Source organism: Dermacentor albipictus, chromosome 10 (assembly GCF_038994185.2).
Source record: "Dermacentor albipictus isolate Rhodes 1998 colony chromosome 10, USDA_Dalb.pri_finalv2, whole genome shotgun sequence".
NCBI classification, from domain to species: Eukaryota; Metazoa; Arthropoda; class Arachnida; order Ixodida; family Ixodidae; genus Dermacentor; species Dermacentor albipictus.
Window position 1 is genome coordinate 62,107,734 of NC_091830.1, and position 22,676 is coordinate 62,130,409.

A 22,676-nucleotide genomic window follows, 5' to 3' on the forward strand; every position below is an offset into this window, starting at 1 on the left:
CGGGTGCTCACAGGACGCCTCTGAAGACCTGATCCCGATTGACCAGAACTACTCTGCAATTTACCCGCCGTGGTTGCTCAGTGGCTATGGTGTTGGGCTGCTGAGCACGAGGTCGCGGGATCGAATCCCGGCCACGGCGGCCGCATTTCGATGGGGGCGAAATGCGAAAACACCCGTGTGCTTAGATTTAGGTGCACGTTAAAGAACCCCAGGTGGTCAAAATTTCCGGAGTCCTCCACTACGGCGTGCCTTATAATCAGAAAGTGGTTTTGGCACGTAAAACCCCAAATATTATTATTACTCTGCAATTTCAAACTACCACAGAGGAAATAGAATGAAACTACCACCCCCCAGATAAGAACCTCAGTAAGGAAGAGCAGGTTATATGGAGAAAGCTGCAAACGTATACACATAACAACCTGCACATTCTCCATAAAATTCACCCTGAAATATATGCGGACACGTGCCCATGGTGCGGAGCCACGCCAACCTTAGACCACATCTCATGGGCATGCACGGCATATACACAAAAGACAAACACAGAAATTACGGATCATACACAATGAGAGGCGGCGCTGTCCAGCTCACAGGAAGAGGTCCAAAGGGCCATCATCCGACAAGCAAGACGGCGTGCGGAAGCCAGTGGGGCCCTTGTCTAGGGGCTCCAACCATTGAGCGTTTTATTCTTCCTTCTTCCACGTCGTGCGGTGACGTTCAATCTCCGCTTCGTCCACGCGTGGTGCCAGAAATTCGTGGTTCCCCCTCGTTTCGAGGAGAATGCGGTCGTCGCCCCCTTCCCGAAGACGTCGAGAGTATAAGGCGGCGGGGGTGGCCACGCATCTTCGCCCAGCCCCGGCCGGCAATCGACTCGGGAGGCGCGTGCAGGAGAGACGACGACGACGACGACGAGGCGTCGCTCTCCGCGCCATTTGCGGAACGACTCTCTCTTAAGGCACGCGCCCTCGCTCCCGTCGTTGTTTTCCCGAGACTCTTTCTGGGCTCCTGATGGGGAGCATTCCCGCGTCCGGGCTTTGCTGCGAGCGTGGTCTCCCTGCGCGCGCGTTCTTTCGTGTGCGGGCGCCTCTTCGTGTGTCCTGGCAATCGCTGGCGTGTTTTTTATTGGGCATATAGCTCTCTCTCTCTCTCTCTCTCTCACTCTCTCTCTCTCTCACTCTCTCTCACACGCACACACACGCTGTTTCTGTATGTGTGTTCGTTCGTTCGTTAGCTCACTCGCTGGCTGGCTGGCTTTCCTGGCGCGCCAGTTCCCCTGCTTTCCGTGGTGCGATTGAGTGCCTATTTCGACCAACGGCGCCGTTAGATACGTCAGTTTGAAAGCTTTGTTCGCGTTACCGCTCTAAGTACTCTCTGCTTGACTGTACTAATGGCGATGTGTGTATTTTGTCGCGTATACGTGTGCTTCGTCGACGGAGGCGGTCCATCTTACTGGCCGGATCTCGGACGCTTGCCGATGGTTTTGTCTGCGATAATGGACCGAGCGCAGCGATTGCAGGAACCGCGCTAGCTTCGGTGGTGCTCGCAGATATGTTGAGGCCCTTTTACCGCAGTTTCTCGAGTGTTGCTTTGCGTGATATTTTGAGCGTTGCATCGGACTACATCTAAGTACTAAAATAGTGTTTTTCGAACGCGTAACACAATTGTGTTTTCGCGAAATTGTTGAGCGGGGAATTTTGAGTACCGGATGAAGTATTTAATGGTCCCCTGTGCATTGAATAGATTGAACAGTTAATAAAATGGTACTACATGTTGGTTAAAACAGCTGTCTCGATCTGCCACGCGATTGCTGGCTTGAGAAGGAGGACCGCGATTGTTACGGTGCCATTAACTACGACATGGCGACGAAATGGCCGACGAAGGTGTGATAGTGACACGACTACGCAATGACCCGGACGATGACGACGACACGGCGATGACACGACGAACGATGCAATGATTACGAAGGCCAATGGTGCCACGATGACTTGCACGACGGCTCTGTTGTGGCGGATGTGGGATCAAATTTTGGGTGGCCACAAATGAACCTTTTTTTTTTTACTTTTCTTAACTCACTTGTGCCGAGAAAACATTCTACGACGGTTCTTGCAACGGAGCAAACAAATGCGAGAGGAAAGTTGCCTTTGACTGTCATTCGATGTGTAGTGCAATATTACTTGGAGTGTGGGAATATGGGAAACTTTCGGATAACGAAGCGAACGGTACTCTATTCGATTCGGTCTTGGAATCGAGTAGTCGCTATTCGTTAGTGCGAATATTTTTCGAATACTTCTAGAGTATTGCAAGACGTCTGCTGCGTCCGAATAAACACAAAGCTGGAGCAAAAGTACGGCGAGATTTCATCCCTGCGGACGTAGTATAAATACAAAATATGACTGAATTGTAGTCGACCAGGCTACTTCGCTTAGGTAGCCGTATGCTATTGTCTATAATACGATCATTCGCGCTTGCTGAACAGTCCTGTGCAGCTGATTAAACTGCTTGTTTGCTTGCAGTGTTCCATTTGTGCTTTTAACAAACAACACTTCATGACATACTATGCAATTACAGAATCTTGCTATCTTTCAAGGAGATACTGTAGAAAACATTTGCCGCCGAAATTGTCAGCCCAGACGAAAGCTTGGGTGCTGAAATTGGTTGCCACAACCTTGTTTTCTGGCAGAAACTAGCGGCAAATAACGAATTTCGAGCATTTTTCGCAGAATACCGCGTCTATCGGCCGCACCGTGAACTAGCGAAAGTGACGTTACTGTGACGGCTGTCTGTGCTGGATACAGGCGAGCCAGCCATCGCCCGCGTCTCAACCGCGCAGTTGCTCTCGGCCGCATGCTTGTTTCCGCAAGCATAGCTTGTGCCCAAGTAGTCAACATATTCGTATTCGTAGCCCTCCGCTACGAGCGGAGGGCTACGAGGGCGCTGTTGCAGTTTATAAGGTCAACGGACCTGCATAAGTGGCTGTAGCCTGATGTTCATAGTGCTACAAGTTGTATGCCGTGCCGTGACAGTGTGTAGTGATAGTGGACCGCCGTGATTGCGTCTGTTCTCTCTCTCTCTCTGCTTCCCGATCTCTTTACCTTCACCTTTCCCCAGTGTTACGTTGCAAACTGGATTTCTCCATCTGGTTAACTTCCCTACCTTACACCCTTTCTCCTCTCTCTCGCTTTCTTTGTGCTCGAACGTACTTGTTCTTTTTGTTATTATTATTTTCTCCTCGAGTGTAGGTCGTGCGATTTCCAAACGTTTGAGCTTCTGACTCTCGTCACTCGTCCGCCTCGCGAAGCCACGCCAGGCTCGGTTCCTCCAGGGCTCGCGCATCCGATCGCCAGTCCCGAGGAGAACCGAACGATCGGCGCCGCTCGCGCGCGCGCCTTTTTAAGTCCAGCCAAGCGTACCGGAGCACGTTCGTAAACATTGACCCGAGAATATCCTTTGTGTTCGAGGAGTGGCTCGCCTCCCTTGTGTGCGCGCGTGTGTGTGCGTGTGTGTCTGTGCTCCGACGAGCAGCGTGGTTGTTTACTGCTGCTTGCTCTCTGCCCAGTGTCTACGGGCGACCGGGGTATTTGAGTGCCCGGCGAACCGGCGCCCGTCTCGTCTCCGGGGGCCCTGGGTTTGTTCCGGGGCGTGCCACTGCCCCCCCTCTCTCTCTTTCTCTCTCTCTCTCTCTCTGTTGGCTCACTTGTTCTTCCAAGCGCTCCAATGAACACTCGCCCTAGCCTTCTAGCTGTGCACTTTCCCGAGTTTTACCTCCTTTTCTTTCCCCCCCGTTCGACCGGGAGCAGTGGAGCCAATAATGCGTCGAAAGCAGCAATCGGTTGTCTCCGAAGCGTTAGCTCAAGGTGTGTCGGGTTAGCGTACACGCGTGTAGTCAATAGAAGCTGACGAAGCGTAGCCTTAACGCTCGACGGACACTAGTCCGTCGAGCGGACACTAGTTTAGCCTTTTAAAAAAAGAAGATAGTCACGACGTTCAATTGTGATTCAGGAGAAGGCTTATTGAATGCTACACAAAGTCAACAGAAACGCAGCGAAACTTCGCTAACGACTTTCGCAAGGGAAAGTTGAATTGTTGAATTCCGCATTTTTATTGCCGATGAATATGTTGAGTTGTTGCCTAGAACCACTGCTGGCGACACCACCTCGAAGTTCGCGCACTAGAGCTCTCCGTGACGTCATAGATATTAAGACAGCGTGTGCTCGTGACAGGTCGGCTATTGATAACGAGAGGTTACATTACCTTCCTAAGGAGTCACAGACACAACCCAGTTAGTTTGGAATTTTTTTTTTCTCCGCAAATACGACTTTGATGCACGAAAACGCTTTTGAATCCGTTACGTCGCAGTGGCGCGCCGACTCCTTGATTTGGCGCCAAGTTCGAGGGAAAGGCACTCTCCATTCACGGCTTATGCTAGTAACCTGATTCACCGCCACATAAGTTAAAGGGTTTTGAGGGACAGCCTAATTGTTCTGGGTATCTTCTTGCGTTTGTTTTTCTGATTAGTGTCCGTTCGTCATAATCCTAAGAGTTAATATTTGCGTTGAAAATGGTTTGCCTCTTGTTTCGTTATACGTTACTTATACGTTATACGTTACTGTTAGAACGACCGTTTTATTCTACCCAACGAGGCTTATAACGCGGTGACAGACGCATGCTGTAATCACAGCAGTTGTAGCCGTTAGCGGTCAAAGGGTGAAGCACGGTTTGTATGTGTGACACTGTGGAACACGACACTTCGCTAAGTATAGTGTTCAGTGCTGTCATAGCAAAACGCGCGTCGCTTGAAAGGATCTTATGTGTGCGCAGACTCACTGGCGTCACTTGCGCATGCGCACTTTATAAGCAAGTGTTGTACGCCGCGAGTGTCGCAAAAAAAAAAAAATCTGAGAAGTTGATCTGTTTCTGTTGTGCGCCTGGAAATCTGCATAGGTGTCAACACCGCTGTTCGCTTGAAATAATAGCGAATGTTGTGTCGATCGTGTAACTATCTTTAGTTCGCGCATAAACTGCGGGAGTAACGGCAAATGCTGCTATGAATGGTGCTCGATGTCGTGATCTACGACAGAATCGTCATACGTCGATGAAACTAACCGGTGTTTTGCTGTGGTACTCACTGCTCTTGGCCGCGTTGTTGTTTGTCATAACCACGGTAGTATCTATGTTTCTTGTCTTTTAGCGTTCGTGTTAAATACGTGCATAACAATGCCGTGAATAGCTCTTGCGAAGTGAGTATAGTGCTTCGGCTGACACTCATTGGTGTGCCTTGTCTCTCATTCCAGATGCATCATCCGATACAGATGAAACCGGCTGACAGCGAAAACAGAAACGGTGAGTGTTTGCCCGCTTTTTACGCTTCGTCGCCGAACCGACTCGAATGGCTCCTCTGTTCCGTCGCACCGCGCCCTTAGGAAGCCAGTTAACTTGGCCGTTTCGATGGAGCACTCGGGGTCTCCGGGTGGATTCCGGCCACGGCGGCCGCATTAAACAACCCCATGTGGGCAAAATAAATCCGGCGTCCCGCACTGTACCGCATGTCTCATCGTCAGATCATGGTTTTGGCACGTTAAATGTTTAACTATATATATTTTTTAACCCATTCCATCGTTCCATGCGCGGCCGTCTCTTCTCTGGGATCGAAAGTAATCGCCATCACCAGACGTTGAACCGCAGCCTCACGGATAACGGAAGCAAGCGCAGAAGATTCAAGTTTAAAAAAATCTCTATGTACCTTTCTTTCATAAGGTACAGGTACACTTTGTTTAGCGGAAAGCTACGAACAGCGGAGACCGAAAAGAAACGCATTGAATTTACATGGATCGTGTCTGAATAATCTTGCCGGAAGCATTTACGGGCGAGATGGGGCCGTATACGCGACGCCCGATCTCGGAGGCAACAAGGTGTGTCACACAGGTGTGTCACCAAAACATTTTTGTATGCACATTTTGCAATATTTTGCTGCCGCGTCCTTTTCGTCAACAGAATATTTTTCCTTTCTTTTCTTTTTAACTCGGTGATACATTTGCAAAGTCGCATGAGGAGCCTAAATTCATACAATACACGATGCATTCGGGAAAGTTGGAAGGTATGTAGTATTCATTAGACGTCGTTGTGGCTCTTCTCTACAGTATGCGCCACTGATCTTTCAAAAGTCTGGTGTTTATGTTCACTGGGCCAACATTTTAACTTAATATTACGGTCTTTAAACCAAACGGACTACTTTTGCTCGATGGATACCGGACATTTTTTATCCGCTTCTTTAATGCATATTACGTCATTCTTACAAAGGGCGTGCCATAAACCACTTTCCTAATTGTTAAAAGCTTGCTTTCCTGCACGACAAGCAAGCACCGTTTGCTTGCATTATGACGTCGGCAAAATGTAGACGTGGCTCCCGAGATGAAACCTCGCGCAAAGACACAGCGTGCTCTCTTAGCGCTCTGTCTTCGTTTTGAACGGGGACCGGTGGCGCCATTAGTTACGCAAATATGCACTGCGGAGAAGCGCTCCTGCGAATCGTGAAAAGGGTTTTATGTCGGACCAGCCGTTCATGTCACGCCACAGATCGTCACCTCGGGTATAGCCCTCATTTCGTAACTTAGCCTTTCGAGACTTGCATGCGTAGCTACGTTCACAAAGGAGGGAGCATTGACGCAGCGACCGCTGCTGTGTAACATTTCCTGCCGCGAACAGAAATTTCTCCCTCAATCTGGCCAGTGGCTCGGCAGAGTTTGTTTACACAAGGACCGCTTGCGTTGCCCGGGATCGATTCTGTTTGTGAGCTTCGGCCTGAGAACTGCGTGTGGGCTCCATTAATCATACGTGTTGTGAAACTTCGGTTCTGGTTTCAATAAGCGGCACGCCGAGCGAACTGAAATCTCGGGGTTTCTTTAGCGTGCCGGTTGCGTTTTTTTTTCTTTTTTTTTTTTTGCTCGAGAGAAAGAATACATACAGCGTCGAGGGTTCCAGCTATGCCGATAAATTAAGTGCGTTGTTGCTTCTTGATATAGGTAATGCAGAACGTTAACTGCTAACTATAACTTCGCAGTTGCGTGAGTTATTGCGTATAAACATTGTGCGCGCGCCACTGGTTAAGCCGTTTACTATCTTTTATCCTTATCTTTTCGTTCCGTCGGCGGCCTGCTTGGCGGCTGTGTGACTATGGCGTTCTGCTGCAGGGATTTAAATGTAGCGCTTTCTACCCCTCTCCTCTCCGGCCACAGTCCGAAGGCGGCTCAATGAAAAAACAACAACAAAAGTTCGTTTACTGAGTATTTCGTGCACGTACGAACCCAAGAACCCAAAGTGGTCAAAGTGCCTCCGAAGCCGTTCACCACGGCGTGTTATAGCCAATCTCTCGATGTGAGACGCTAAACTCCGCAAGCCAACCTTACCCTCGACGACAAAAGAAATGTATAGCTGCTGATTGCGGAAGATACCACAGTGCTCGTTAGACAAATTCTTCCATGTTCGCTCAACGAGTCCGGTAATGTGTAACGGTTCTATTTAGCGACTCTCCGCGTAACATTCATCGCTGGGATTGGCCGGCCGTAAGCGGCGGACGATAACAGAGAAGGAATAGAATCGAGCGATAACAATCGCGACGTTACACCGGTCTCGGTTACGACTGGCTAACGACGGACAACGTGGCGCCATCTATGGCGCCTCTGAACCGCATTGAAGCCAGTAACTAGGTTCGTGGCAATGTCGGGTGGGGTAGAGAGATATTTGCTTCTGTACAAGCGGAGGCACACGCAAGCACGCACACACACACACACACACGTATATCACGCGCGCACGTACACACGAACATAACGCGCGCGCACGTATACACACACGTGTTCCCATACGCACACACGCGCGCGCGCGCTCTGTTAGACCTCTGTGCCCCATGCATGCGCAGGTCGCGTCAGCCACTGGCCCCCGCCGCTTGGCACGCGCCCTTCCCGTGCGTGTCTTGAGCGCTCTGTCATCGCATTGTTCGCGCGCATCGCTGGAAAGAACAATGGACTCGCGGTGGTCAGGTGCTGCGCGAGGTTGTAAGAGCACTGGTGACGTTCGCGCCATTCGTCGCTAAGGGTCGTGACGCAGCGTGTGGTCCAACTTGCCGTGGCGTTGCCTCCGCAGCGACGACGTGTTCCGCTTCGTTTGTTGTCGCGTTTTCGTCGTCTGCTCGCGCACGGCCTCCCGTATCGCGACCTATAGATGGCACGCTCAGTTGCGTGCAGTGCGGCTGCAAGCGAGTTTAGAAGCCCACTTTTCGTTCTGCTTTCCTTAGGGCACGGTGGAAGATGTGCGCGTTGAATCTCGGTGCATATAAACCTTTTCGCATCTGTTGCTTTTCGCGTACCAGTTATTCAATCCATTGAAAATTAAATATATATATATATATATATATATATATATATATATATATATATATATATATATATATATATATATATATATATATATATAATATGTGATATTTTCTGCGACCGGATTTATCGCAGCCTCCTTAGTTTTCCGGAAAGAAAAATAAACTGACTTAGCTTTGCGTTTGTAGAGTGAGCGAAATTGTTAGCTCCAAAGAAAGCTTTGGTTCAGAATCTGTTGCGCCGCGCCTTACCGTCTCATAGACATCGTCAATTGAAATAGAATGTACATCAGACGGGATGCCTGTCTCCTCACCCCAGGCCAGCCAATCAGAACTTCATTTGCAGACGAAGTGGTCATGTCGGCTACGTGGACACTTGCATAATACCCCTCCCCCAAGCTTACTTGAGCCTGGTAACTATTCGCCGTCAGCTGTAGGCAAGATAGCGCGTGCTCACCTCAGTGGTAGTATTGTAGTGCCGAGTTGCTTGCAGAGCTGCCGTCTGCTGCTGCACACAACTGTGGGAAGCTCGCCTGCCGCAGGCTGCGCAGGTGGCTCGGGGCGGGCAGCTCTGCGGGGTGTCGTCTGTTCCGTCGCTGGGCGTCGTTCATTGTTTGGTGGCCCCGGACGACAGCAACTCGCGGGGCAGCTTCGAGGAGGATCGACTCGTGGACGCTGTATTAGCGTCGTTGCAAGTGGCCACCTGTGCGGTGGCTTGTTCGGACGAGGACACCTGTGCGAAATGCGACCGTGTGTGTGTTCCGTATGTTCGACTTCATGGCTTGCGAGTCGTTGTGGGCCGTCTGTTAAGGCGGTAGTTCGTTTTTGTTTTGTTTGTTTTTTCACGGATGCTTCGTGCGAAATATTGCGTCGCGTCAGTTTTGCGTCGCACTAGCCTCTTCACTAACACGGCCACAGACAGGTCGCTGTAACCTTCAATATGAGACATAGTACTTTGATGGGCCTTTTTGGACTATGGAGAAGCCTGTAGTAGTCTTAAGTTCGAGAACGATCCCATCTACCTTAGTCATAGTTTGCATAGATTTAGAAACCCATGCTCATGCCTGTGAGAACCTCTTTAACCTGATTTAGGTCGCTTCATTCTGCCACTGCTTGAAACCGGACTTAACTGCTACTTATAGGCAAGTGTCAGAGCCCTTAGCCGTTATGGAAACTTTTGACATGGCGAACTGCGAACTGGCGCATTTGAGCTATTAGGCCACATCGAGGGCCATTGGCATTGGTTGCGAAAGCTAATAATACGAATATCTGGTGGGACAATTTTAATAATAATAATAATAATAATAATAAACAGGTGTTTTGGTTTGTAGTTCTTCAAGCACCTCATACCAGCCACCCCTGGTACGTGTAGACCATTTTTACTTTGGAGCGCAATTTGGGACGTTGTTGGCGTTGCTGAGCTGATTAATCATTCGCTCGTTCAGACCCACGTGGAACCATATCGTAGAGGTTCATTCGCGCACAGAGACCTAAGGCTCGGTCTAAACTTCCGTCGTGCGTCCCTTCGTCGAGAACTCTGCGTTCACGCGAAGCACACTTTCAATCGGGCCGCGAGCCCGTTACCAGCGTACTTGCTGTAACAAAATGGTTGCGCGAGAGCAGTCGGCAATCTTCCTTTACTTCGGAATCGTACCTATCGCCAATATCAACAGAACGACGGGCATTCGTTTCCCCCGTGTCAAGTTGCTCCCGGTGCTAATGGTGCTAATGGTCTCGATCACGTCTCGCGGAGCCGTGCTTCTCGGAGCATTGTTTAGCAGTGCGATGGCATCCTCGTCGCCGATCCATTTGGAATCTCATCCTGCCGGCTTCCCTGCACGCTCCCGTCTCGCGAGTTCCGTGCAGTGCAGCGATGCCCGCTTGTCGCGTCGGCCCACCGTCCGGCGTCGTGAACCGACGGAAGGGCACTCGCCCATTGTGCGGCGCTAATTCCTCTGTGCTGGGCGAACGCAATGATTAGTGGCGCACGCTGGGACCGCGCTCCTAATTTGTCTTTAGACACGTAGCCGGTGCTCGTTGCCGATCGTCCGGCGGGCTTAGCCGATTCGGTAGCTTTTCCTGCAGTGCACAGAGTGTGCGAGGTGGAGTACAGTTTCTTCCGCGCTTCTTTCGTTTCCTTTTTTTTTCCTTCTTTCGGTTGCTCCTCTCTCTCTCTCTCTCTGTGCTCAGCTGCACTCTCTTTATCGTAAAGATGAACACGCTACGTGCTTCACTACCACCTGCCATTTTTTATTCCGTATACGTAGATGATATACAAATAGGCTTCAAATCCTGCAACCTTACAGTATGCGAAAGACAGGTACAGCAGGGCTTGAACAAGGTTTCCAAGTGGGCAGACGAAAACGGATTTAAGGTCAACCCCCACAAAAGTGCTTGTGTTCTCTTCACAAGAAAGAGAGGCCTGGTCCTAGATCCTTGTGTAGAACTGGGCGGACACCAAATTCCTGTCAGCAAAGAACACAAATTCCTTGGTGTTATTCTTGACTCTAGGCTCACTTTCATTCCTCACATAAAACATGTTAAAGAAAAATGTCTAAAAACAATGAACCTACTTAAAATCCTATCATACACAACATGGGGTAGTGACAGGAAGTGCCTGTTGAATCTTTACAGGAGCCTAGTTCGGTCGCGAATAGACTATGGAGCCGCAGTGTATCACTCTGCCGCCCCGAGCGCGCTAAAGATGTTAGACCCCGTACACCATCTGGGAATCCGTCTGGCCACTGGGGCATTTAGAACAAGCCCTGTTGAAAGTTTGTATGTTGAGTCCGATGAGTGGTCACTCCATTTTCGGAGAACTTACATCAGCTTCAACTATTTTCTGAAAGTGCGCTCTAATAAGGAACATCCGTGTTTCACAACCGTTAACGACTTGACATGTGAAACACTTTTTCATAACAGACCCTCTGTGAGACGTCCTTTCTCACTGCGTGCAAGAGAACTTAGCACGGAAATGGATGTCCCAATTCTCGACCAACGCCTAATGCCTCCAGCTAAGCTAGTACCACCCTGGGAGTGGCAGCTGATAGAATGTGACACATCCTTTGTACAGGTCACTAAACATGCGTCAGAGACACATATCAAAATGCACTTCTTGGAGCTCCAGTACAAGTACTCGTGCACAGAGTTTTATACGGACGCTTCTAAGTCGCATGCCGGGGTGTCCTACGCAGCCATTGGCCCATCCTTCTCGGAATCCGGTGTACTGCACCCTGAAACAAGCATATTTACGGCTGAGGCCTATGCACTACTGTCGGCTATGAAACATATCAGAAAATCAAATGTTCAAAAAACAATTTTATTTACAGACTCCTTAAGCGTGGTAAAAGCCTTGAAGTCACACTGTAAACACAGAAACCCCGTAATTATTGAGCTCTATTCCGTCCTCTGCAGAGCGTATATGTCTAACCAGCATGTCATTATATGCTGGGTGCCTGGACATAGGGGAATCGAGGGTAACGTTCTAGCAGACCAGATGGCCACATCAATTTCATTGCATACAGTCAGTCCTACTGCTTCGGTCCCTGTCACGGACCTGAAGCCTTTCTTAAGAAGGAAACTGCGAAACCACTGGCAACGTAAGTGGGACGTAGAAGTAAATAACAAACTGCACGTGATAAAGCCACAGTTAGGTTCTTGGCCCTCCGTAACAAAATCACGGCGAACAGATGTCCTATTCTGTCGCCTCGGAATAGGACACACATTTGGTACACACAACTTCTTACTCACTGAAAATGATCCTCCAACTTGCGGTAGATGCGGGGAGAGGCTGACCGTCCTCCATGTCCTCCTGGAGTGTCGGAAAGCCGAATCTGACAGAAAGAAACATTTTCCGTTAGCATACCGGCAGCATATTCCCCTTCATCCTGTAATGTTACTCGGCCCAGAACCGCTCTTCGACACTAACGCAGTCCTAAGTTATCTGAAAGATGTTGTGTTGCATGTTGTTAGCCCAACATGTTCGTAGCGTCTCCTCTCTTCAGAGGATGGCGCTGCGATAGTTCTTTCGTGTAGCACGTGCCTCTAGGCCCTTGTGTTTGAAGGGCTCTGGCGAGGCAACAGTGCTCCAGGCATTTTTACCATCTCATATATTTTCTATTCTGCATCATTCTTTCACGATGGATTTTAGTGTTCATAGTATTCGTCATCTGTCATCGCCATAATTTTATAACAAGTTAATTTTACGCACTCTACAGCGAATATTTTTAGGCCACTTTACAGCCAAGTCACATCTTCCATAATACATCGTCAACATTACCACTTGTCATGGCGCTCTTTGGCCAAACCTGGCCCTTGCGCCACAAAAAACCACACATCATCATCATCATCTCTCTCTCTCTCTCTCTCTCTCTCTCGCTCTCTCTCTAGAGGCGGATGGGTCTCGGGAAGTGCGCACCGCTTGCTCGGCGATATCCGAGTCTCCTTTCCGGCAACATATAGCCAGGCGCAGCAGCCCGTGACTACGACCAACCGGAAGGCGCGGAGAAAATCGCTGTGTGGTTGTCCCAGTGTTCTTCCTTTGGGCCTTCCTTCGTCGGGAACTCTTGGCTGTTGGATATCTGGTGGCAACGGTGCTTCGGTTTCTGCACGCCGTCCCCGAAGAGCGCAGTTCCCACTGAAGGAGGAGAAAAAGTATAACTGAGAAAGGAGACAGCTAGGGGTCGCTGGGTATACGTTAGCGCGCTTGCTATTTTCCCGTCTTTGCGTTCCACTCTGCTTTTTCCCCCTTTGTCCCTTCTCCGTTTTATATGCTTGATGAGCGTCTCCGAACCTTCTTTTCCCATCCGGGCGCGATAACTTTTTTTGTTGATGTTGCCTTGGTCAGTAACGGTTCGTGGCGCCACTTCCTGTCATTTGCGGCGGCCTCTTTTCTCTCCAAGCGTTCTTGCGCGGGCGTTCGTCAACTGGCGGTTGATCTTCCCAATCTTGCGAGTATTACCCCCCCCCCCCGCCTTTTTTTTTGTATTTCTTTTCGTGTTCCGCATTCGCCTGTGCTTGTCTTCGACTTTTCCTCGACAACTGGGCAAATTTGCTATTGGCTTCTAACGCGAGTGCCTCGATAATTCAGCCTCTACGCTTCTTCCAGTGTGACGCTGAACGTACATGGGAACGTCATGTTCCAAAACGTGTTGTTTCGGTGCAGCGAATATAAAAAAAATCTGGAATCGTAACGTCGGCGCTGTTTTCTTCTGTTCTTTTAACCCTCGCGGCTCCTCGGTAGGTACATGACTTCTCCCTGCTGAGGTTGTCGGTATGGTTGCCAACCGTGGCTGCTGTTTATCGATGGCGAGGAAGGCAGAAGTGACGATGCACTAAGTTGTGCTCCTGTGCACCCAAATGGTGTCTTGCTGCCAAAAACATATCCGCATATCGCTCAACGGCATCACACGTCTTATCCCGGTTGTTTGTCCGTGGCGTCGACTCTTATCAGTCAATAAATCAATTGATTATCCCTCTTTCCTACGTCGGCTGTTGCTGCGAGACGTCGAACCCAATCAAGTAGGCAATCAGCCTTTCCTTCCTTCTATAAATAGGTATTGCTTATCTAAACACCTGGCGTCAAAAACGCGACGACGTCTCTTTCGTTGCGACCGTGTACAAACCGCCACAGCTATACCACCTTTACACTTGCGTGCTTGATCCGAAGTTACGTAACGCTTTTGACGCTCTAACGTATTTTCAGTCGTTTGCATGCGCAAGGGCTCCTTAGCAGATTGAAAAAGGCTAACTGTCGCAAGGTTTGTTATGTTCTTACTGTTCGTCTTTCCTCTTTCGAGTAGATCCTTCACTTCGCCTTACATTCCTGGGTGGGTTGCGCAGCGAAATCTGAGTGCCGCGAACTTTGTTTCCCGTTTTTCCTTGTTTCCTTTCCTTTTTTTAATGCGTAGCTCACTTTCCACGGGCCGCACTTCTTCGCTCTCTCCCTCCCTACGACGCGGCCATTCTGTCATGTACTACGAGCGAGATTTATTATTCCTTTTTCTCCTCATGCATTCGACCACCGCGCCCCGTTCTTTTGGGGAACAGAATATTCCCGGCTCCCATCCCCTTCTTCCCAGTCTTCCCTATATCGGGTTTTGAGGCGAACGCCCGGAGACGAGTATTCCCGCCGCTTTTGTCGTTTCACTTCCTTTCTACTTTTCGTGGTCTCCCTTGCTCCCAGACAAAAAAAAAGAGAAATAAAAAGAAAACTGTTGATATCTGCATGTTGCTTATTTTTTTTCCTACGTTTTTTTTTCTTTATCGCCGGTACTCTTGCGGTATTCTTCAGCGGCATGCCAGCAGGATAGCTTCACGCCGAGAATGTACAGCCGTGCTCTGGGCTTGTGTGGCTGCGTGCCGTGCTGTCCGCCTCCCTTTGTCCTCGCAAGGAAAACGGAGCAAGCGATGGAGAGATGAAAAAGCAAAATGAGGAAAGGGAGGAACAATTTTCGGTGTATCTCGACTCCCTTCTTTCTTTCTTTTTTTTTTCGGTTGCCGTTTACCTCCGTCTTCATAGCCTAGTTCCGTGCACTACAATTGTCACCGAAGAGGAGTGGCATCTAGAGAGCGGTTGGTCTACTGCTACAGGGAACCCGAGCGCACAGCATGTCCGCAGTTTCCTCTCTCGCGCCACTGCAATCGCTAACATTCGTAGCAGATAACCTGTTGTGGTTGGCGGCTCCGACTCCTTTCGGTACACCTCTAGAATGCACCGGCATTGCTTCCGCAGCCACTTGCAGCTATAGGGCGCCAGCAAAGTGAGAGCCGAACATTTGAGCGTTCCCTTCAACAGTGGACTGTGCTGTACAAGGATGGAGGAGTTGGGCCAGCTGGTTTTGGGTGCAGGTTGGCGGTGAAGCCACGCCGCAGACATCATAATCAGATACTACAGCGTCGCAGCATCAGCGTTGCTTGCGCGCTGAACACGACAGAGCAAGGAACGAGTATAAGAAATGCAAAAGAAAAAAAGGAAACAGTGACGAAATAAAATGAAACTAATAAGGATGTCGATGACACAGCAACACAGATTACCGCGGTCTTTTTAAAGATGGGATGTCTGACAGAAGCATTGCCATCAGTACCGAAGTGCGCATGCCTATGGCTGGATGCCGGCTTAGACACCTAGCCAGTCGCTGCGTGCTCTTGGATTGTAAGACGAAGTGACACGGACAGAAACTAGAAGCAGAGATGACAAACGCTAGGACACCCTCAGTATGCAGCGACTCCACACGGAGGGTGTCCCAGTGCAATCGATGCGCCCGCGTCTCGAGACACCACGCCGTAAATACAGCTACAGTAGGCGTTCGTTATAGTTGCCGAATCCGTTCGTACTAAACAGAAAATCATCTACGGTATGTAATCGTCGTCGTGTTAATCGGGTCGCGTTGTGAGCGTTCTTCTACGATGCTACCACTGTTTAGTGCTGCCTCCTCCGCACTGTGTCGCCACTTTCTCGTTCTGTGAATGGTTCGAAAGGAATTCTCCTAGGACGGCGCTGTGGCTGCATTCTTTTTTTACGTTCGTCTTGCCTATCCGTTAATCCGAGCGCGCTTTTAGGCGCGCGTCGTCGTCTCCACTGCACCCAACTGTTCTCAACCATCGATGCTCCTTCTCTCTCTCCCTCTCTCCTTTACCGCAAAACAGGCAGCGCGCATATTCGACGGGGCGTGGGCCACATTCTTTCACTTTATTTTCTTGGTTTCGAACATCATTCTTTTTCTTTCTGTGTTTGTGTTAGTAATTTCGTATAGCTCAAACACTAACGTGTCACTCTTTCCCCCTCCCTTGATTTTGTGGGTTCTGCCCGCTCTCCACCTTTGTTGATTTTTCGAGGAACTTCTTTCCTTTCGACGGTGTGACAAGGCTCGCAACCCCTCTCATCTTTCTTCTGGCATTTCCTCTTTGCATATTTCCGTGGCGTAACAGTTCCGAGGTCCTTTCTCTCCCCTTCAGAGGAGAGAATGGTTGCCCCCCGCCCCATTTTTTTATTCATTCTATTTTATCTTCTTGGAGCGTTGTCTTATCTTCTCTTTATCCGTTCTTTCCTTCAATTTTTTTTTCTTCCTCGCCGCCGACGTATTCTGCCTAGGTACATCTTCAAACTTGGTTTCTTCCGAAGACTTCGAGATTTTTCTCCATCTTCACTTCTCTTGCATTCAGTTTGGCCCGATTTTCATATGCTCGACGTCTTTGTAATATCAGACGCCGCATTGCAACTTGTCAGCCGTGTTCTCGTCGCTTTTACTAGAACTTTTCTTCCTCCGGATTTCGTCGATGTCTCACTGATCTTTCGTTGGCCCCGGTCGAATGGAAGGCACAAGTTCGCGGCATTGACGCTTCCTTTGTGCGTATATATCTGCCGTTTTCAATTCATACTCTACTCCCGCAATCTATTACCAGAGTATCCTCCTGCGGTGGCATCCCCGTCCTCATCTTGCGTACTTCGGTAAGCAACTGACATTAATAGACTATGCGTCGCTAGGGCTCTTGTGCTGTACTTTATTCCAGAAGCGAAAGCGGGCTAATTCCTTCAAGCGCAACGACTGGGATAACAAATCAGCTAAAGTACACACGGCGACCGCATATTAGCTTCTCAAGGGTCATTGAACAGGCTTTTAATTGGACGGTGCATGCGCATACGAGCGATACTGACCCTGGGGGTTCAGTTTTAAACACATGGGCAAGTTTTCGAGCGTTACGTCAGGCGTATACGCTGTCTGTCTGTCTGTCTGTCTGTCTGTCTGTCTGTCTGTCTGTCTGTCTGTCTGTCTGTCTGTCTGTCTGTCTGTCTGTCTGTCTGTTTGTTTGTTTGTTTGTTTGTTTGTTTGTTTGTTTGTCTAATAGAATATTTAACGAACAAGCAAGGTTACGGTGAGTTAGATGATGATTGTGTTGGGTAGGAGGTCTGGTGCGTTTCCGTTAGTCTGAGCGATTACGTCGTGTCAGGATTGGGGGCTCAATCCCGTCGCTCGTGATCCGTTGTGAAGATTATATTCCTGCATGAATTAGAAGGTGGCGGGCCCATGCCGTTGTCCAACTTATGCACGCTGAGGACGTTGATGAAGGGAAGGACTGCTTCTCATCGAGAACGAGGAATATGGGTTTATTTACGATATTTAAATCAGTCTAACATGACTGTTCGAGAAAGTACATCAGTCTAACATGACTGCTTGAGAGAGAGTGTCAGTCCAACATGACTGCTCAAGAGAAGTGTGTCGAGCATCCGCACAACAGCAGTTTTTAAACACTCGGTCCGCCGGCGATGCAAGGCGGCGAACGTTCCTTTCGTCATCGCAACACTAGCCGCCTCCCGCAGGACGGCCTACGCACACAAAGGCACACACATTCCAATGTCCGGAGCCGACGTCAGAGGGGCCCCGTAGAACTCGGAGCCGTTCCGGGTAGCGCGTTGGGGAGTTTGGGAACAATAGTTGGCCCGCCGAACTCATTCCGTCACAAAGTCGATTTAGTCACGCTCTGGCTAGAAGTTGGCGGCGAAGCTCCCGGTATGTTGGCCGTCATAGTCGTAAGCGGGTGGCAATCTTGCTCTGCAGCCGGCTATTCTTAACAGCGCCGGGAGGTTGCCGTCATTGTCGTAAGTGGCTGGCAATCCTGCTCGGCAGCTGGTCATTCTTAACAGTCGTGAGACTGCAGGTGGTGACGTTTTGCATTTGCCCTGACAACAGCCGAGCGGAGTATTTTGTGCAAAGCGCCAACCTTCCAGGCGCGTACAGCCTACTTCTTCACGATCACGGGTTCGATCACGATCACCTTCACGATCAAACCACCACAACAAATAAATGTCCTTGCTTCGCCTTCTTCGAGGCGCGTCGCGTTCCACGCAAACCTCCCGTGCATCAGGCGTGCGCTGCTGTGCGCGGAGTCGCTGGGTCCTGTGACACCTCCGCCTCCTGCACCGTTCTTTTGTTTTCCTTTCATTCGTTTCCAGCTCGGCCTCTCTCTCGCTCTTTTCGGCGGGCGTACTCTTGTTCTCGGTGGCGCGCCCGTTCTTTGGTCTCTCCGGTACTTCGCGTCCTCGCCCTGTTTATCGCATCTCCTCTCAGTATCTTTACACATCTCGTTACTTCGCTGTCGTTTTGTCCCGTGCCTAGGCGCAGTGCAATACCCTTCGGCGTCCGTCTCCGTGTCGGGGTGCGCGGCGAAATTGAAGCCGCCGCCTCCGTCTGTGCCCGCCCGAGAAACGACGTCGCTTCCCAGATTGCGACCGCTCTTCGTCGCTGCCGTCGCCTCCCTCTTGTTATTCGATGCACGGCGACGCTGGCAGATGGAAGCGTAGTCGCTGCGGCACCAGCGCGCGTTGTGAGCATCTGATTTCTCGTTCTACCGTGTGCGCCTGCGAGAGCACTTTCTTTAGCGGCTCGCCTGTAGTGCGGGAGAGTGTCTAGATGCAGCATCTGCTCGAAGCTGGAGCCGCGTGCTGTTCGGCTCGGTGCGTGGGCGTTCGTTACATTTGCTAGTGGCGGCAGCTTTCTTAGCTTTCCTTCGGGGTCATGAATAAGCAGGTGTGTCTGCTGCGGTTCGCCATGCGCATTCTGACACACTACCTATGAAGACAGTACGTAAAGCTCGCGCTCTGCCGCTGTGCTTTGTAATGAATAATATGCAAGTTTTACTACATCATATTTCTTTTTTTGTGGTCTGCGCAGCGAAATTAAGGAGAACGAGTGGCCGCCAAACAAGAGGAGGCGCAGCTCTCCCACATATGCAAAATAAAACAATGTTGTACTATAGGGAGCATTCGCTATGCCAGCCAGTGCATTGTTTCCGCAGGAAGACTCGCTTTTTCGTGGCATTAGCGGTGCCTTCGCCTGCGATTTACGCTTATGTGCCTGCTTCCACAATTACCTGTGCTTGACTATTCTTTTCCGGCATCGACCGCTCTTTTCTAACGACTCCGCGCATGCCGTGGTATCTCCGGCAAGCACGCATCCTTTGTGTTTTTGCTACCTCGTGCTTCACTGTTTTGCATTCCGTTATGTTCCGTGTACCTGCTAATTTTCCCCATATTTCTGCGCCTCCTCCCCCCCTAACACCTTCGCCGGAAGAACTTCCCTGATGTTCTTTAAATTAATATATTTTCCCCGAGTTTTTTTTTTTGTTTCCGGCTCCTAATCATCGTTCACTTCTCGTTCGCCCGCGCGAAGGTGTGCATTTTACCCGCGCCGCCTTCCCGCTTCACCCTGCGCGCCTTTTCCCCAATCGGGAATCGTTCTTTGTTTCGGCCTGCGTAGCGAGAAGCTTAGCGTTGCGCCCGTGTAACGCGCGCGGGCTCTCTCGGCACGGCGAAGCAGGCCGAAGGCGGGGAGCGGGGAAAGGAGAGGGTCGCTAGGGATAAACGCGCGGAAAGAGTAGCACTTGCAGCCGCTTCTCCCAAACCCCGGGAAGCTGGTGGCGAAGAAGTGAGGGAGGTTGGGGGATGGGGGGAGTAACGGCTCTTCCCTACGGCGGCGCGCTCGCTCGCTAAACCGGCCAAGAAAACAATTATTTCCAGGCTTCCTTCCCTTCTCTCCCTCGAGCGCGCCCGCGCTTCGGCGAGGTTATAAATGATCGTATCAGGAACATCTGTTTCGTCCAGAGACGAGCAGCTCCTCTTTTGCTCCTTTGCGCGTCGGTGCTCGGGCACGGTTATGGTTTTTCCACTCGCTCATCCCCGTTTGCCCCTTTATTTTTCACTCGTTTATTTATTTATTACCGTTTCCTCCCCTCTGCTCCCCGCATTCTTCTTTTTAGGACCCTTCGCTGCTCGTTTGGGTGAAGTGCCACCGCCCTGCCTTCGCTGGCCTGCCTGCTTGTTTAGTCTTCCTTATTCTGAGCGTAGTGGCCTTTCACTATCTATACGTCGAGCTTGGCCGCTGTCTCTATTCATGCGTGTGTAGTCGCCTGCATCCCCAGCCCTTGTGTCTCGTAACAAAAGGATGTCTATACGAACGCTTTCTTACTGCGCCATCGCCCAAACTGAATACGGCAGTGCACTGTATATCCACATTGTCAAGCCACACTCTAGCCATATACAGTCACGATCAAAAGTTTAGGGACCAAAGGTGCCGTTTTTTTTTTTGTAGCCTGGGCATTCCGGCTGAATTCAAGAGCGCACGAATACGCCAGCGTGTTTGACCAATACACTATTTTAAACCAATTCCAGGCTGCGGAGCTGAACTTCAATATATTTTAATATTTTGCTCGTGTCATGATTCCCAAAATTTTCATCGCCGCTGTGCCTGTAACGGTAGGGTGTGACCGCGCTGTTTAGCGCCGGACGTCGCCACGCCGACTTTTGTTTCGCATGGATGTTGCGCCTAACGTACTGTTTAATTTTCTCATTTTCGTTTTTTTATTTACATTTAATCTTTGCTCATACTTAGTGGTCATGTGATTGGTCAGTCGAGATAACGCCCCTAAGTTACGCACTGGCTTTGCAAAACACCGTCGCAGAGCGTAGTTCGGGCCACCTTGGCGTGGAACGCGGGATCGTTTTAGCCCTCTACGCCCATCGAAATCTGATCGCAGTGGTTGGGCAGCGAATCCGCATCCTTGTGCTCAGCCGTAGAACAGCAAGACACATTAGCCTCTGAGTCGCAGCGGCTTGTAAGAGAGCGTGACTTTCACTCGAGGCGGGTGCCGCTTTTGCTTCCAATTATCGTGGAAGTAGCGCGGGATCTCGTTGGGTGAACCACTCCGCAGCTTTTACCAAGTAAGGTTGCAAGTGAGGCATTCTTGTTACCGTTTCGTGCTGGTTAGGTCTTTTCGTTCATATGGATGACTGCGAACGCGATTTCACAGAACTCGAAATTAGTATGTGTAGCACTACTTCCGAGCCACTTGCTTGCGCGACCTTTGCCTTTCAACACATTTTTTTTTTGTCTGCTACTTTTTAGTCTACCTTGTCGAGATAGGAAACATGCATGCTTGTGCTGATTTCGTGTGGTTCTGTGGTTCTGATTTCGTGTGGCCCCGCAACACCGTGGACTGCTGTTTTCACCTGCGCTCGCTGGTCGCCTTCCAAATTTCCCTCCGCGAAGGCATGTCTGGCGCCGCCCAGTGATTACGAAATAGAGCACAGTACCGATGCAGTATCGCGGCGCACTTATCGGCACGCCGCACAACGCTCGTTGTCCGCGCTCTACGAAGCAACCGAAGTCGCGCTTGCGTAGATCGAATAAGCGCTAGCATAGCTGCGGTCGTTGGCATGCATCCACAGGCGTGCGCTCCCGCACCACCGCACCTCGCTCTCCCGCTTGCGTCCCTATTGGGGAGCGCACTGTGCAGGAGGAGGCCGGGTGTATAGTTTCGCGTTATGAACAAACTGCGGCAGCTGCCGCTCGCTCGGCGGCGGCGCTAAATAACGAGATTAGGTCGCTTCCCCCGCTCGGATAAAAGGCGTCAGGTCGATGCGGCGAGAAGAAAAAAAATGGAGGAAACTACGGGAAGGCAGATGGGCGATATTGACGCGCGAAAGGGTAGTATGCGCGCACGCGTCGGCGGCGAAGAGGGTCAATGCCTCTTTGTCTTCGCGTTTTCGTTGTTTCCGTATGTTCGGGGTGCGAGGGTTATGGTTGCTGCCGCGCGCAGCCTGCGATCGGGACAGGAGAGAAATTAGGGAAGGGCGGGAGAGGTAATGATGGTCTTCGTAAGGCCACCGGAGTGTAAGAAAGTTGAGAAAAAAAGTGATGTGACTGGCCCGGCGCAGAGCGAAGAACCGCTCCTCCTCCAACCATAGGCTCCCGTCGCGTTGGGAGGGCAAGGTAGCGGCCTCCCGAAGGGAAAGAAAATAAATGAAATTAAGGAAGCCGAAGGAGCATTAGGGGAAGGCGGTGACGAGTCGGGTGATTTGTCAGCCGCGTCGTACCCTGCCTGTATCGTTGCTCTCTCACGCCCAGTTTCTGGGAGGGCGAGGAAAGTTTTGGGATAGGATGGGGGGGGGGGCTGGTAGAAAATTGGAAAGCATTGGTGGGGAGACCCAGGGAGAGCAGGTGCTCGTTACTACGGTAGCGACAGGGGAAGATTGAAGCGTAACGAGCTCCGCGGGGTGCAACTTGAGAGGTGCTTTCCTTCGTAGTAAGGCGGACGCGAGGTGAACCGAGGGAAGTAGGGAAGTTCCCCGATCGCCCAAAGTGGCAGTCGGTGAGGACGTTAGGGTGGTGAATGGGAAAGTCTGCGGTAGCTCGTGTTTCGCAGTCGACGGGCAGGAACAGCGCTATAGGTAGTTACGCTCGAAGCCTGAAAGGGGACAGTGTGTTAGTGTACTGGGAGCGTGGAAGGGCGGATTCGCATATCGCAGAGAGGAAGGCTG

At 50.5% G+C, this 22,676-nt stretch overlaps 1 protein-coding gene across 17 annotated transcripts in view; it reads left to right on the forward strand.

Annotated features, from left to right (window-relative positions):
• Positions 1–22,676, forward strand: part of LOC135917624 (CUGBP Elav-like family member 2) — a 562,919-nt gene that overhangs the window by 372,062 nt on the left and 168,181 nt on the right. For all 17 annotated transcript variants that reach the window (XM_065451194.2, XM_065451193.2, XM_070528146.1 and 14 more), the window contains one exon: positions 5,289–5,337. In XM_065451194.2, the coding sequence (XP_065307266.1) occupies positions 5,289–5,337 (49 nt within the window). The remainder of the gene's footprint in view (positions 1–5,288; positions 5,338–22,676) is intronic.